The following is a 15645-nucleotide window of genomic DNA, read 5'->3' as shown; positions in this document are numbered from 1 at the left end:
ACAGAAGCATTATTCAAACCCTAGATTAAGCAATCTAGAAGCTGGGGGGCAATGCTATTAGTACTGACCTATTTTTTTTAAGGATAGGAGGAGAACACACTAACATCTTTCTACAGTTGGGCAGCCTTAACAAATCTAACAAGCAAACAAAAAACATGGTGGTGGGGAAGAGCCCTTTATCTTAGAAAAAGGAATTTTGCCCTCCCTAGATTCAGGAAGATTTGTAATAAGATACTGCCAAATAGCAATAGTCCATTCTTCTCTTTGAAGCTGATGTCTCCCACATTAGGCTCAGGGATTAAGGAAGTAAAAAAGTAAATAAAGTCATTCTGACTGAAAAGCCACCAGGTGGATGACTTCAATTTAATAACAGAGAGAAAGCAAAGGCCTAAAGGCCTGGGGTCAAAGCAATCTGCTTCTCTACATGTATTTTCCTTATCCAAAGTTCAGCTGTAAAAACATGCAGAGGATCTCCTTCCTAATGTATCTTCTCCTCTGCCAAGCTAGAATGGGGGGAAGAAGAAGAAGGAGAAGGAGGAGGAGGAGGAGGAGGAGGAGGAGGAGGAGGAGAAGAAGAAGAAGAAGAAGAAGAAGAAGAAGAAGAAGAAGAAGAAGAAGAAGAAGAAGAAGAAGAAGAAGAAGAAGAAGAAGAAGAAGAAGAAGAAGAAGAAGAAGAAGAAGAAGAAGAAGATGATGATGATGATGATGATGATGATGATGGAAGGAACCTTGGAGATCTTCTAGTCCAATCCCCTGCTCAGGCAGGAAACCCTTAGTTCTCCTTAGTTCTAGGTTGCTTCTCTCTTTGATTAGTTTCCACCCATTGCTTCTTGTCCTGCCTTCAGGTGCTTTGGAGAATAGCTTGACTCCCTCTTCTTTGTGGCAACCTCTGAGATATTGGAACACTGCTGTCATGTCACCCCTAGTTCTCTGTGTTGAGACTTTTCTCCCACTGCCAACCTGAACTAGAAAGCTCTGCTCCTAGAATAGCCACATCTCCTTTTCTAGAGACTAGAAAGCAAGTGGCTGTTTTTTCATGTCAACCCATGGAAATATTAGTATTTTGATTTCCAAGAAGAGATCAGTATTGCCATCACAACTGCTGCATGAATAGGAATTGCCTCATACGACCTGCATGACACTTTTAAGGGCAAATGCTTTTTTAGGTTTATTTTTGTTTAGACATAAGAATATGAACCTCCTGGAAGATCTGCATTCAGTTTTCTATAAAATCAATATTCTATATCCAAGTTCCCCTCCCAAGGCATAGAGGATTTTCAGCCTCTCTCACAACTCCAACCAAAATGGCCATAGAAGTGTAGAGCTCAGTGACTGGATGACAGTAGTGGTGGCAAATTTACAGTTTAGTTGGTTATCACATATTTATGATCTAAGAAGTCAATACATTGCAGAATTCACATAATTTAAAGACATTAGGTTATCCTGATGGGTCTCAAATGCTAGTCTGTTGTCCCAGGACAAAGCTCTGTTTAAACAGCATATGGTACAGTATATAATGCTTCAAAAATGATCTTTTCTTGTGCCTCATTAGTATCTTCTAAGTAATAGGATTGAGCCAAATTTGCATTACAGATAGTCAGGAAACTTTTGAAGTTGCAACAGTGCTAAGTGACTTCCACTGTTCCTCGAAGATCCAGCTGTTGTAGTGCCCATGGTCACATGACTGTGATTCAAATGCTTGGCAACCAACTTGCACTTAGAATTGTTGGAGTGCCCAAGAATCATGTGATCGCCCCTTGCAAACTTTGCTTTTGTCTGCCTAAAATGTGGTTGTAACCCAACAACTATTTGTAGTTTGTTATAACAAAAGTGTCTGTGATTTAGAGATTGCAACATTGTTCACCTGAAAAAGGAAACAGACTTTCACAGCGTAATATCCAGATCAAAACATTAGCTAACAAGTTAGTCATGAATAATATTGTAACAGCTGATTATCTCTTGGTGGTTGTAATAAAAAAAATCTGAGATACAAAAATCACAATTTTTAAAAAACTAAAATCAATTAAAGGAAGATAAATGGAGGTATGTCACACATAGAAGGAAACACAACAATCAAAGGAAGAAGCAGCATACATCTAACAAACCCCTACTGCCCAATCTAACCCAACCAGAAGCAGCCCCATTAAAACTGAGCAATTGATTTCTCCCCCTAGATGGAAATACACAGATCCACAACCTCCCCCTCAAAGAAAATATGCAGACACCTAGCAAAGAAACAGCACCAAATATCCCTAAAAAGTCATATCAATAAACATATCTGAGATAAACAGAAAAGCATCTCAGACTGCACCCACCCACCCCCCAAAAAAGAAGAGCATCTTTGTTGCTCTTCTCTGTACTCTTTCTAGAGTCTCAACATCTTTTCTACATCGCGGTGACCAAAACTGGATGCAGTATTCCAAGTGTGGCCTTACCAAGGCATTGTAAAGTGGTATTAACACTTCACTTGATGTTGATTCTATCCCTCTGTTAATGCAGCCTAGCACTGTGTTGGCTTTTTTGGCAGCTGCAGCACACTGCTGGCTCATATTTAGGTGATTGTCCACTAGGATTCCGAGGTCCCTCTCACAGTTGCTACTATGACCAGGACGCGACAGATTACATCCCAGAATTCTGAAGAAGCTGGCAGATGTTATCTCAGAACCATTGCATCATATCTTTCAAAAATCCTGAAGCACCAGGGAAGTACCTGAGGACTGGAAAAGGGCTGATGTGGTTCACATCTTCAAGAAAGGGGAAAAAAAGACCCAGGAAACTACAGACTAATCAGTCTAACATCAATACCTGGGAAGATCCTGGAAAAGATAATCAAAAAACCGATCTGTGAACAACTAGAAGCAAACGAAGTAATAACTGGTAGCCAGCATGGGTTTGTTAAAAACAGATCATGCCAAACGAATCTTATTTCATTGTTTGATAAAGTGACCAAATTAGACCAGCAAAACGTGTGGATATAGTATACTTAGATTTCAGTGAGGCATTCGACAAGGTAGACCATAATCTACTGCTTGATAAACTAGAAAAAGGTGGAATAGACAACATCACCACCAGATGGATTTGTAGCTGGCTGATAAACCATACTCAACGAGTATCCTTAAGTTAATTAGTAGGTAAATATATTTGGTTACATTCCAAACTTTAGCATTAGGAATTAATTTTGTCCAACGATCATATTAGTTCTCATATATAAAACTTTTCCCACCCTATGATTCCTCAGCAAAACAATGCATATTTCAGGAGCCAAATGATTACTTGATAAACTATTATTATTTGCTGCATTCATATCCTGCCTTTTTTCAAGGAACTCAAAGCTACATACATGGCATTGTATCCTTTAAATTTACCTCCTTAAATAACAACCCTTGAGATAAATTAGGCTAAGAAACTGGTTAATCCAACATCACTCACTGAGTTTAATATTCTATCTTACTGCAAAACTAGTGACCGTTTTACAGATAATTCGTGTCACAGTAGGACAAGCAATAGGGCAAAAGTCATGTTCAGGTACATTAAACTCAGATATGGTAATTCAAACTAAGCTATGAAGTCTAATTGTTCTAGGTGCTAATGAGTCAGCCAGATATAAGATACCTATAAATATTTTAGTACACTTTTGCCTCCAGAATTACACTAATCAAAATTTAGCAATAATTCAGTTGGCAGGTTATTCCAATGAATTGCCACGTAAACTAGCAGATGAAAGTTCACTCTCAAAGTGTAGGTCTGCTTTATATAACTAATTTGTCACCTACTTAATATATATGTATTACCTTTCAACAAGGAGTTCATAAAATACTCTTCCACCTTTTCACAAATAATTATGGCCTTAATAGTTTAGTTTTATTCTAAGTATCACTGGGAGAAAAGAGCAGAGAAATTATTATACTAGACTGGTGTTCAACTGATGAAATAATTAATCTTTGTTTACATTCCATTTCAACTCTACAATGCCCTACTACTCACACTATCAGATTCACAAGAACCAGGATTTTTTTCAGTATGTTATACTCTGGCATTCAGTAGTTTTGAGCTTACAGAAAGAAGTCAGCTGTAGTCCAACATTTGATTTAACTGAAAGCAGTATACAGGTGGTCCTCAACGTATGACCTCATTTGAGCCCAGAATTTTGGTTGTAAGGCATTGTGATCATAAGGTAAGATAAGGTAGATAAGATAACCTTTATTGTCATTTTTTTTACTGTGGGCACAACGGCACACATCAAAAATGAAATTTAGATGCCCGCTCTCAAAGTGAAACACATATATGACACACACCTAAACATACTATATGTGACCAGACTTGATTTTACAACCATTTTTATGATAACTGTTAAGCAAGTCACCATAGTTATTAAGCAAATCATGTGGTTGTTAAGCTAATTAAGCGGCTGCAAGACTGAATCTGGTAAATGCGTATCTACTTGCCAAGCATCTGAAATGTGATCATAAGGCTGCCAGGGTGGTGTCATAATTTTGAGGACAGGTCAAAAGTAACTTTTTTTCAATTCTGCTACAACTTTGAATAGTTGTTAAGCAACTGCTCATAAGTTTAAGACTACATGTAGAATGAATCCTAATTTTGTATGAATACATTAATTTTCAAATCTAATTTAACAGAACATTTGCTTTAGGATATATTAAAAGATGCTATTTGAGTCCAATCTTTGTAAGTTCAATGAAACTTTATCAGATAGAGAAATATTAAGAAAGCATTTTTAACTTGGAAAGATTTTTTAGACTTATCAAATTATCTTGTGATTTAATAAACAGAAACCTCTTAAAAAGCAGGATTAATCAATATGCAACATTTAATATACATTTTTATCATGTACTATACATTAGTTTTCAAATGAGACTAGGAAATAACTACTAAATGGGCAACAGATCCAAATGCAGGTAGTCCTCAACTTATAACCACAATTGGGGTCAGAATTTCCATTACTAAGCAAGGCAGTGCACCTAATTTTACACCTTTTTGCCACGGTTGTTCAGTGAATCATTGCATTTGTTAAGTAAATCAGAAGGCTGTTACGCGAACCTGGTTTCTCCCATTCTCTTTACTTGTTGGAAGCAGGCTGGGATGGTCGCAAATTGTGATCACATGACCCTGGGACATTGCCACCCTCATAAATACATGCTGCTTGCCAAGAGCCCAATTTCTGATCACGTGACCGTGGAGATACTGTGATGACCATAAATACCAGACTTGGTGCTTTTTTCACTTGCCACTGTAACTTTGACTAACCGTTAAATGAATGGTTGTAAGTTGAAGACTATCTCAATCAAAGAACTGCAATTGAAAAACTGGTATCCCAAAGAACTACAATAGTTAATAAGTGGGCAACACTGCATTTGCTGCAGTATTCTGTAAAAGTTATTTACCTCTTTGTGTTATAGGTTGTGTCCTGTGGTGTTTCTTCAAGCAAGGTCACATAGCCCAGGGTGCAGGTAAGGATAAACAGGACTGTTAAAGTGTGAGCTTGCCTGTTGACAAGGGGAAAAAAAATCATTTTTTTCTGACACACTGTTTATAGTTGGCTTATTATTTTCACTAGCAGACATTAAAGTTTTAAGTATGTATATATGTTTATATATATCAGTGATGGCGAACCTTTTAAAGACCGAGTGCCCAAACTGCAACCCAAAACCCACTTATGCATCATTGGGTGCCGGGTGGGTGTGGACCATTGGGTGGGCATGGCTGCGGTGGTAACGGCAGACTGGGTGGGACTAAAAAGTTCAATCAATCCATTCCAACTTTGCAAGATCTTTTTTTTCCCGCAAGAAGTTGAAATTAATTGATTGAACCTTTTTTTTTTTTTTTTTGCACACGGCGGTGGAGGCCTAAAGCAAAAAGGTTTTATAAAACCCAGCTGAAGGCCTAGGACTGGGGCGATGGTGCGCGTGCCCACAGAGAGGGCTCTGAGTGCCACCTCTGGCACCCGTGCCATAGATTCGCCACCACTGGTATATACATATACACACAGTCCTAATGTAAAATATATTAATATAGCATTTAAAAGGCAAAGTACATACACACCCATAATATAAAATATATTAATATAGCATTTAAAAGGCAAAGTAACACAAATTCACTGGTTACATATGCAGGTTCAGAGGAGTCACCTATCAGTGTCTACAAAAAAGGATTTTTACACCTGTTTTGAAAGATCCTGAAGAAAATGGTAGTTTCCATGGGGAGAACTGTCCAGAGCTTGCAAGTACTGAAAAGGTTGTTATAGCAGTTAGCAATGTTGGTTATTTAAACTCACTTAATGAGACTAATCAAGCCTGCACAACAGCTGTAGTAGAAAAATCTATGATATGATAATCTCAAGCAAGGAAAAGAATAACATCACCTTAGGCTCACATGAGGAAATACCAGCAAATGCCTCAAAAATATTTTTTTGCTCACTATGTGCATTTGGGAGTTGCATATTTTACATAAGCTGAAGTTTAAAGAGGTCTTCAAAAGCAGTCAGTAAAATAGCAGCTGATCATTGAGATAAAAACTGGGGGAAAAAACCTATAGTAAAATCCTTCTGAACCAAAACATATTCAGAATCTGACAAGCTGATAAAAAAGATTGGGACAGTCATTCAAGCAGAATCAGAATATTCTCAAAGCCTTCAAAGGTGCAATTTTTTTCAAGAACAAAAGGACTTTTATATTTTTAGATTTTACTTTATCTTTTTATTGTTGTTTTTTTACAAAACATCTAACCAAACATGGTGAAATCATCTACATTCAGAGATGACTTATCTAACTTAAGAGGAATTAGAAAAGATTCTGTCTTCTCTCTTCATTAAGTAGTATTCAGCAATTTGGACAACTTTCCACCTAGTAAAACACTCAGGTTTACTGTCAATACTCAGTGCTTATAAATATCACTTTAAAACTGAGCCCATATTATAAAAAAAAAAAAGCCTCTTGAAGCTGTAACATCCAATCTAATTTTTGAATTTGCTTGCTTTTTGTACATCCCCTGCCTTTTACAATGAAAAGTTTTAGAAAACATAAATGCTTACGCCTTGCTTTTTTCATTTTAGCTGATCCCAATACATTCACTGTCCAACCACGAATGTTAAATTTCATAATGATAACTGAGAAAATGTTATCTGACAATCTCAGCTGATGGGAAATGGCTATTCATTCATTCCCAAAAAGCCAAACTTGAAAGAATAACAGAAGACCCGTGAGACAGCCAAGAGCCTCTCATAAAGCTTTAGAAATATGGTGGCAGCTTTAATTCACAATCTGTACTGGAAGATTATATGAATGGGCTATATGCATCAATATTTACCATATGAAAAATGGAAATTTATGCATTTGTAGAATACTTATTTAAAAGATTTATATTACACTGGTGCAATTTGGGCAAATGTGTTACATTCATAACTGCACTCCCCCTCATATCCTCCCCCACCTCTTCCCATCCCTAAGCTAAAGTTGCCTACTCTACTCAGCAACAAATAACTGGAGATGAATTAGACTCCACTCAGACTACCAGTGCTTCTGAAACCATTGTGTAGCCTGAGCACTGCCTCCCACTCCTCACTCACACCATCTTATCTACTCAATCCTCCCCCTAGCCACCCCATCCTCACCTGGTCTCTACAGAACTTCACATCCAATAGGCCTGATAAGCCAGGGCTCATTCCTGCCACTGCCTCTCAACCATGGGACAAAAGGCATAACCAGCCCCCTCCAGTCCCCCGCCAACAAAACAGTCCAAAACCTTCAATATCCTTGCTAGTCTAACTCATCCCTTCAGGCCATCAGCCACCACGATCAAATCAAAATAGTACATTCAACTCCTATATCCTACACAGAGGGAAGAAACTGCCAAGATTGTTGCAGACCATGTACCTGGCCAGTTGGCAGTTACAGGAGACGTTCGTTCTTCCTCAGGACAATTGCCGACTCTGGCTCCTACTGCCATCATCGACTGGGCCTCCAATCAACCAGGACTCCTACTCCCAAGGCCGTAGCCACAGCCATTTCAATACAGACCACACTTTAAGAAACACTGATGGCTTATGAGTTGCAATTCCTTGACAAAAATGTTGAAGACTCCAATATGAAATTGTTGACTAATCGATAATTTTATGTACTTAATGTTCAAATAAAATCATGTTTTCTTCTTCTACTGGAGGCATTACTTTACCTCTGGAAAATTGTATTTCTACTGTTCACTACAACTGCGAACAGTTATTGAGTTTAACTTTGTATTTATTTGAATATTATAGATGAAAAGTCTTAATGTATATATTCTATGAGTGATGATGGAAAATAGATTACGGCACCTGCATTAATATTATTGCCTATATCTACAAATTAAGCAAAAAAGGAAAAATGCTATGCATTCAAGTAAAAGCATAGACTTTCATTCCTGATATCTCATGACCGTACTTCAGAGAGGGGACAAAAGGAACAATCTTGCTCATATATAAATACAATATGAACAAAGCATTAGTTAGAAGACAGACCTTCTATTCCATTTTTAAGGACATTTAGATCAAATATTTACTTTTTTTCTTGAAATGGAAGATAGCATAATATTTATTAGATTGTATTTCATGGACTGGAGTTTATTTCAAATGCGTCTATTCTTAGCCTTTAAAGAGTTTCTCCTTTTTATTTCAAAAAACATTAATACCTACATATTTTCTAAAATTCACATGTGTAAATTATATAATCAATATATAAACTTGCTGGGTGCCTAGTTTCTTACAGGACTGCTTTCTCCAACCTGAATAAGCCCATCTATTATGTTGTTCCTAGGAGAAGCTTTTGGTCATACATCACTTCTGTGAAGTACTGTAAGGCAGCCGCCACCAACCATTTTGGCACCAGGGATCGGTTTTTCCACAGACTGGAGGACAGTTTTGGTTTTGCTCACTCGCCCACCACTCACCTCCAGCTGTGTGGGGCCGGTTCCTAACAGGACACAGAACGGTACCAGTCCGTGACCCGGAGGTTGGAGACCCTTGCTGTAAGGGGAACGGGGGCCAGGAGACACTGCTTCTCGGCTGCCACTCAGGTCTTGTGGGGTACAATTTCCTTAGAATTAAAGCTTATTCCATCTGTTCTAATGTTCTGGAAGCTATTGAATACTTTTTTTTCTGCAAAGCATTTGGTTGGATAGTTTGTTATCACCACATTTAATTTAATTATATTAATTTATTTTTTTAATATTATTTAATTTTGTTTTCCTATGATTTGTTTTATTTTTTTAATTATATTATTAAGTTACCCTTAGTCAGGTGCAAGGGACCAGAAATAACACAAGGAGTTGATCAGAGTGATACCTTTGTTGCTATTTGCCTATTTATAGGAATGTCACCAGACTAATAAATTTACCACAGGAACTACTAGATAAGCACTGCAAGTTTAGGGAGGATCTGCTTTCCATTAGTGATTCAAGGCTTACCAGTTTTTTCACTTCTCTCCTCACTTCAGCTCCAGATTCCACCATACCCTTGTATTGTTGCAACTTAGTTATTGGTTGCTTTAATTTATTTATATCTATCATAAATGCTTTAACTGAAATGATTGCTTCTATCAACTGTCTTGTAAACTGCTAAGGATCTGTAGTGATTTGCTAGTAAATAAACAGAATTAATTGCATCAGCTATAAAAATTAACAAAAATATAAGGGAGCTCTTGCTAGTTCATGGCAACCCTTACATATAAGTATTTTAATTACAATCTGCCTCCAGAAGCGGTGAATGCTCCAACACTGGAAGTTTTTAAGAAGAAACTGGACAGCCATTTGTCCAAAATGGTATAGGGTTTTCTGCCTGAGCAGGGGGTTGGACTAGATGACCTCCAAGGTCCCTTCCAACTTTATCATCATTATTATTATTATTATTATAAATCAATAAATTATTCCACTAAAGAACTCCAGTTTACTAGCATGAAGTAAATTAGATCTTTACCACTGTACTTGCTTTTTCCACTCTACTAAAAATGTAAGAACATCAATTTTTATTTTTAAATGTTCAGCCAAATATAAGAATAACTAAAAATAGGAACATCAAAAATAAGAGACACACATGGAAACTTATTTGAAATAGTACTTATCCTACAGGGGAAAAAATCCAACTGCAATACAATATACTGTACACTTATTTCCAAGATGAATAATTACAATATTATGAAGTGTTACAGAAAAAAAAAACAGTTCAGCAGAAGTTTATAAACTGAGCAGTATTGGAGGAACTGACAATTTTACCCACATTCTCCATTTAAAAGACAGCATAACCCAAAATGTCTATAAGATCCAGTTACTAGGTCACTATTTTTGTACAGCACAGTTTGTTCCTAATATACTCTCTAAAATGCTTCCTGGATCTATGATGAAAGATGGTGTTTCCTAATTTGTAGAGCACTGTGAATTCTCAGATACTAGGTTGGAATGCAACAACTTCTAAAAAGCTGCTAGCTGTGCTCTAAATCTGTTGCCTAGTATCAACATATCCCTCTTGCTGCCAAGATCACAAAGTTCAAATCATACAAAACCAGTTCACATTTTTCTCTTTGCCAACTTTTTTTTCTGCAGAGCCAGAGAACTGTGCAATATCAAACTCTTTTTTTAGCCTACAACTATTTTGTTTTCTTCTCTGATAGGTAGGTAAAGATAGGTGGGACAAACCACACAAGTTTCTGGCCTTCTAATTGGAGGAGGAATATTCTGAATGCAATCCATATAGCTAATGCCAAGTTTTGTGATTGCCATAGATTATTGTAAAATTCAAGCTTGCTTTTTATTTTTATTAAGGAGCTACAAGTGCAATTGTAAACACTATTTTTTGGAGATGGAGATGTCACTGTTATTTTTCTTATGAGCAACATGAATTTTAAAACATCAGCTAAAATAAAAGCTGTAAGGAAAAAATAGCAGATATTTACTATGGCCCACTCAGCTGTTATTATCTCATGTGTTCTTATCCACTTTCTTCAGGGATTATTTTAAAATAATAAAGTTCCTTTGTCAATCTTTTCTTTTGGTACAGTTCCATTTCTTTGCATGCTCCATCAGCAATAAGCATTCTACAAAATTCACTTCCTAATGCTACTAAAGTACAAAATGATTTTACAATCTTCTTCCATTGCTTACTAAAAATAGACAATTAATGTAGAAAATCTATACAAACTGGGTAAGAGCCAGATTAATATGAAAGAATTTAGAGAACTAATAGAAACTATTAAAAAGGGACAAAGAATATAAAAAGATATTTCCTTTTCCCTAACAATCCAGGAAAATATAGATAGCCCTTAATTTTTGACTGTAATGGAGTTGCCCATTGGATGGTCGTAAAGCGGGTCACCCACATGACCAACCTAATTTTATGACCTTTTTTGTGGTGGTTAGGAAGCAAATCACCACAGTTGTTAAGTGAACCCATTGTTCACTATGGGATGTTTTTGGTGAAAACTGGAAGTAAATGCCAGTTTTCGGCAAAAAATGTGGTAAACTGAGGGATCCTGCAAACAGCCATAAACGTGGGCTGATGGCCAAACGCCCAAAATGCAGTCATGTGACCACAGAGCAGAGGGCAGATATCAGAACTTTGCAACTAGTAGCATTGGGGGGGGGGGGAAGCATCGTAACTTTAAATAATCACAAAGTGACCATTCGTAAGTCAAGGAATACTAGTACCGTGTTTTCCCCAAAATAAGCCAGGATCTTTTATTTATTTTTAGTCCAAAAGACCCATTAGGGCTTATTTTGGTGGGATGTCTCATTTTTTCACAAGGCCCAGTCCAGCCAGCGCCCCGCCCCCCCAGGCGACTCAGATTTCCCTCAGTAAGGGAAGAAGGCTTTGGAAACTGCCTTTTCATTTACATTCATCCTCAATATTGTAATCCAACCCTTTATTTTTCAAACAAATGATTTGTATTTACCACGATTAGCGTCCTTGAATGCCAATGGGAAAGCACGGTATGAATTCTGTGCATGAGCTGCAGAAATACAGACACTCGCACCCTCAAAGCTCACAACACTTCCTCAGTCAGGGTGCACCACTGTTTTACAGGTGCGTTCAATTTTGTGGCTCAGCTAAACTCTTCAACTGCAGTAGGCCACAGTTCCCATCACCTTCAGATGATGGAAACCTTAAGCCAGGCTCCTCACAGCTGAAGCAATCCGGCTCGCTGTCGTGGGAGGTGTGGCCCATCCCCATCCTCCAGCTCCGTCGCACATGTGAGATGAGCCTCTCGCGATGGCCAACCTGACCCTGGGCGAGCAGGATTGCTTACAGAGAGGCTGCACGTTGCATGAGGATGACTGTAAAGGGCGGGCACAGATCCCTGCAGCTCCTGGAGGCTCTGAGCGCTGTTTTTGGTGCCGCTTGGTTTCTCACCCCACCCCACTCCCACCAGGCTGATCTGGTGGGCGGGACTGCCTTCCACCTTCCCCACCGCTGCATTGGCAGCTGATGTTGCCCTCCCAAGAGGCGGCACGGTGATTGGATGGCGGCCAAGCTATGAATGGGAATAGACCATCCCCCAAACCTCTCCACGTTGCACTGCTGATCCGAAGCGCCTCTGTAAACAGCAAGGCAGACGCGCAAATGGTGCCAAAAACAGCGGTGCCAAAAACAGTGCTCAGAGCCTCTAGTCTAGGAGCTGCAGGGATCTGCACGCACCCTTTGCAGTCATCCCCCTGCAACACGCAGCCTCTCCCTGTAAGCAATCCGGCTCACCCATGGTCAGGTTGGCCGTCACGGGAGGCTCGTCCCGCATGTGCGGCAGAGCTGGAGGACGGGGATGGGCCACACCTCCCATGACAGCCAACCTGACCCTGGGCGAGCCGGATTGCTTCAGCTGCAAGGAGTCTGGCCTAAGATTTCCATCACCCAGGCTTTCTGAAGGTGATAGGAACTGCAGTCCTCCGCAGCTGAAAAGTTTAGTTGAGCCACAAAATTGAACACACCTCTAAAGCAGTGGTGCACCCCAAGTGAGGAAGTGTTGTGACCTTTGAGGGTGCGAGTGTCTGTATTTCCACAAGTCATGTGCAGAATTCATACCGCGCATTTCCAATGGCATTCAAGGAGGCTAATCATGGTAAATAGAAATCATTTTTTTAAAAAAATAAAGGGACGGATTACAATATTGATGATGAATGTAAATGAAAAGGCAGTTTCCAAAGCCTTCCTCCCCCACTGAGGGAAATGTGAGGCACCTCCCTGAGTGGGACGTCTTAGGACACCCAGCTTTCTTTCCTACCCTTCCGCAGAGGAAGAGAAAAGTGGCAAAACCCGCGGGGCAGTGCAGGCCACCTGCAGAGGCTGCTTCGGGGTGAGGGTGAAAGAGAGAAGCTGATGGATGAGGCCCCGGCCAGTCCCCACCATCGCTTGCCTGCTGGATTCCCCAATCCAGGGCAGGGATAGAAACGAGGTAGCCTCTGCTTGTCTCAGTCCCCGGCTCTCTTAACATTCAGGCCATCTCACAGTGGTGGCACCAGAAACAGGCAAGGTGTGTGTGGGGGGGAAGGCACGCGATCTGGCCTGTCAAAAATTTTGAGGGACAGAGTGGGTGGGGTCTTAAGTAGGGCTTATTTTGGGGGTAGGGCTTATATTAGGCCCAACCTCAAAAATCAAGCTAGGTCTTATTTTCGGGGTAGGTTTTATTTTCGGGAAAACACGGTATTCTGAAAAAAGGCATGAATTTAAGCACAATCTTAAATACAGTTAAGGGATGCAGTCCAAGTGTCCCTTTATTGATGCAGATTAAATTGGCTCATTTTCCCAAGATTTTATTATATGTTGCAATATCCACTTATACACTGAACAGAAACAGAAAATTAACTGCAGAAAAAGACCTAGGTGATCCACTGAGTCTGCCTTTTGTGTTTATTTGTTTCTGTTTTTATTCATTCATTCATTATTTTTAATTAATTTCTATTTTGTTTTATTTTTTATTTTTGTCGGAGGCTAGACCTATGTTTATCCCAAGCATGTTTAAACTCAGTTACTGATGTTGATCCGCTATCTCAACTGGAAGTTGGTTTCAAGCTACTTTATTCCACTATCGGTACACAACTGATTTGTAATGATAGTCTTAACAGATTCAGGGGCAAGGTATTAGATAAAAAGAGGAGGCAAAATTGTGGAAATAGCCTAGAAAGCAATCTTGATCAGGTTTCCTGATTAAACTGATGACTTGGTCTTCAGCAGTGTTAAGTTCAATAACGATATCTATACATACTATATATCTTTTGGATCCATAACCTTTAACTGGGTGAAATTGTACATCATATGGCAACATTTTTTTCAACCAGGGTACCTCAAATGGGCTAACTTCCAAAATGCATACAAAATCTGGGACTCATGATTCCCATGGAACTGAAATTTGGCAAACTTTATAAAACTTCATAAAAATAATCATAAAGCATCTTACGACATAATACCAAATGTCGTAAAATATTTCTCGTGGTCAACTTCTGATGTTTGACTGTGCTATACAGTTCAGCATGGGCTACTTTCAAAGCAGATACGTCTCTGAATATCTCCCTGAATGTTTAAGGACTTTGAAGTACCTTAGAAGTTCTGCCATTGTTGAAGGCATTGGAGAAATATCTCTGAAAGGATGGCCCAATGGGGTCAGTGGTTGTCTATTTAGTAACTGCAAACTTATCCCAAAGATTCTTTTTCAAGAGGCAACTGGACTTTGCTTTTTTTTTTAAAGACATTTCACTTCTCATCCAAGAAGCTTCTTCGGCTCTGACTGGATGGTGGAGGAACAGAAGGATTTATACTCCTTGCAGACAGCTAGTCATGGAATGGAAAGTATAAGGCATATAAATCCTTCCATTCCCCAACCATCCAGTCAGAGCTGAAGAAGCTTCTTGGAAGAGAAACAAAACATCTTCAAAGAAAAACAAGGAAGTCCAGTTGCCTCTTGAAAAAGAATCTTTGGGATAACTATGACCTGGATGATTGAAAATCTCCAAAGACATTTAAGTGTAAATTAGTTGACATCTTTGCTAGCAAGTGACGAAAAATCACATCGGGAGACAGCAATAGCCATGGAGCCAGTCACCAGACAGCAGGAAAGGAGCAATTTGGAAAAGACTGTCCTGAAACCAAGTACGTGCTGTACCCTCCCTTTCAAAGGACACACATACACACGGTTATCAAAGATCAGCCCAGATTGAACTAGAATCAAGTACTAGCTCTAAATCCCTATGAAACCCTCGCCTCTGCTGCTGTCATCTTCAGAATAAGCGCCCCCCCCCAACCCTTCCCTCCAGATTCAGCCACCCTCGGAGCCCTTATTTTTTCTGCAGAAGGTCCAGATGCGTAAGTGCTCCATTCTGCTTGCAGAGCGACCCGGCGGTCAGGATAGGAGCCGTGGGCAGCACGGTCGCCCCCTCTCACCAGAAGAAGGTGTTGGTCCCGTCGTCGTACACCTCGGACTCAGTGCTGCGCCGGTCGCCATGTGTGACGACAGCGGCGTCGGGCGCTGCTGCAGCTGCCGCCGGCGGCGGATCCCCCCGCGGCCCCTCTTCGACCGGCAGAGAAGCGCAGTCGGGGGGCGGCGGCGGCGGCGGCTGCCCTTCCTCCAACGCGGCTTTGCCGGAGGCGCCTCCGTGACCCCTCCGCTCCCCGCGCCTCAT

At 39.8% G+C, this 15645-nt stretch overlaps 1 protein-coding gene across 1 annotated transcript in view; it reads right to left on the bottom strand.

Moving 5' to 3' along the window:
* The window catches only part of PTDSS2 (phosphatidylserine synthase 2), a 27970-nt gene extending 12325 nt beyond the window's left edge, over positions 1–15645 (bottom strand). The window contains exons 1-2 of the mRNA XM_015820068.1: positions 15407–15645; positions 5403–5504 (exon numbers count right to left, since the gene is read on the bottom strand). Coding sequence (XP_015675554.1) covers positions 5403–5504; positions 15407–15645 — 341 coding nt within the window. The remainder of the gene's footprint in view (positions 1–5402; positions 5505–15406) is intronic.

The sequence above is a fragment of the Protobothrops mucrosquamatus genome, unplaced genomic scaffold (assembly GCF_001527695.2).
Source record: "Protobothrops mucrosquamatus isolate PMUCROS unplaced genomic scaffold, P.Mucros_1.0 scaffold1049, whole genome shotgun sequence".
Classification (NCBI taxonomy): Eukaryota; Metazoa; Chordata; class Lepidosauria; order Squamata; family Viperidae; genus Protobothrops; species Protobothrops mucrosquamatus.
This window is presented reverse-complemented; position numbering and strand designations above follow the sequence as displayed.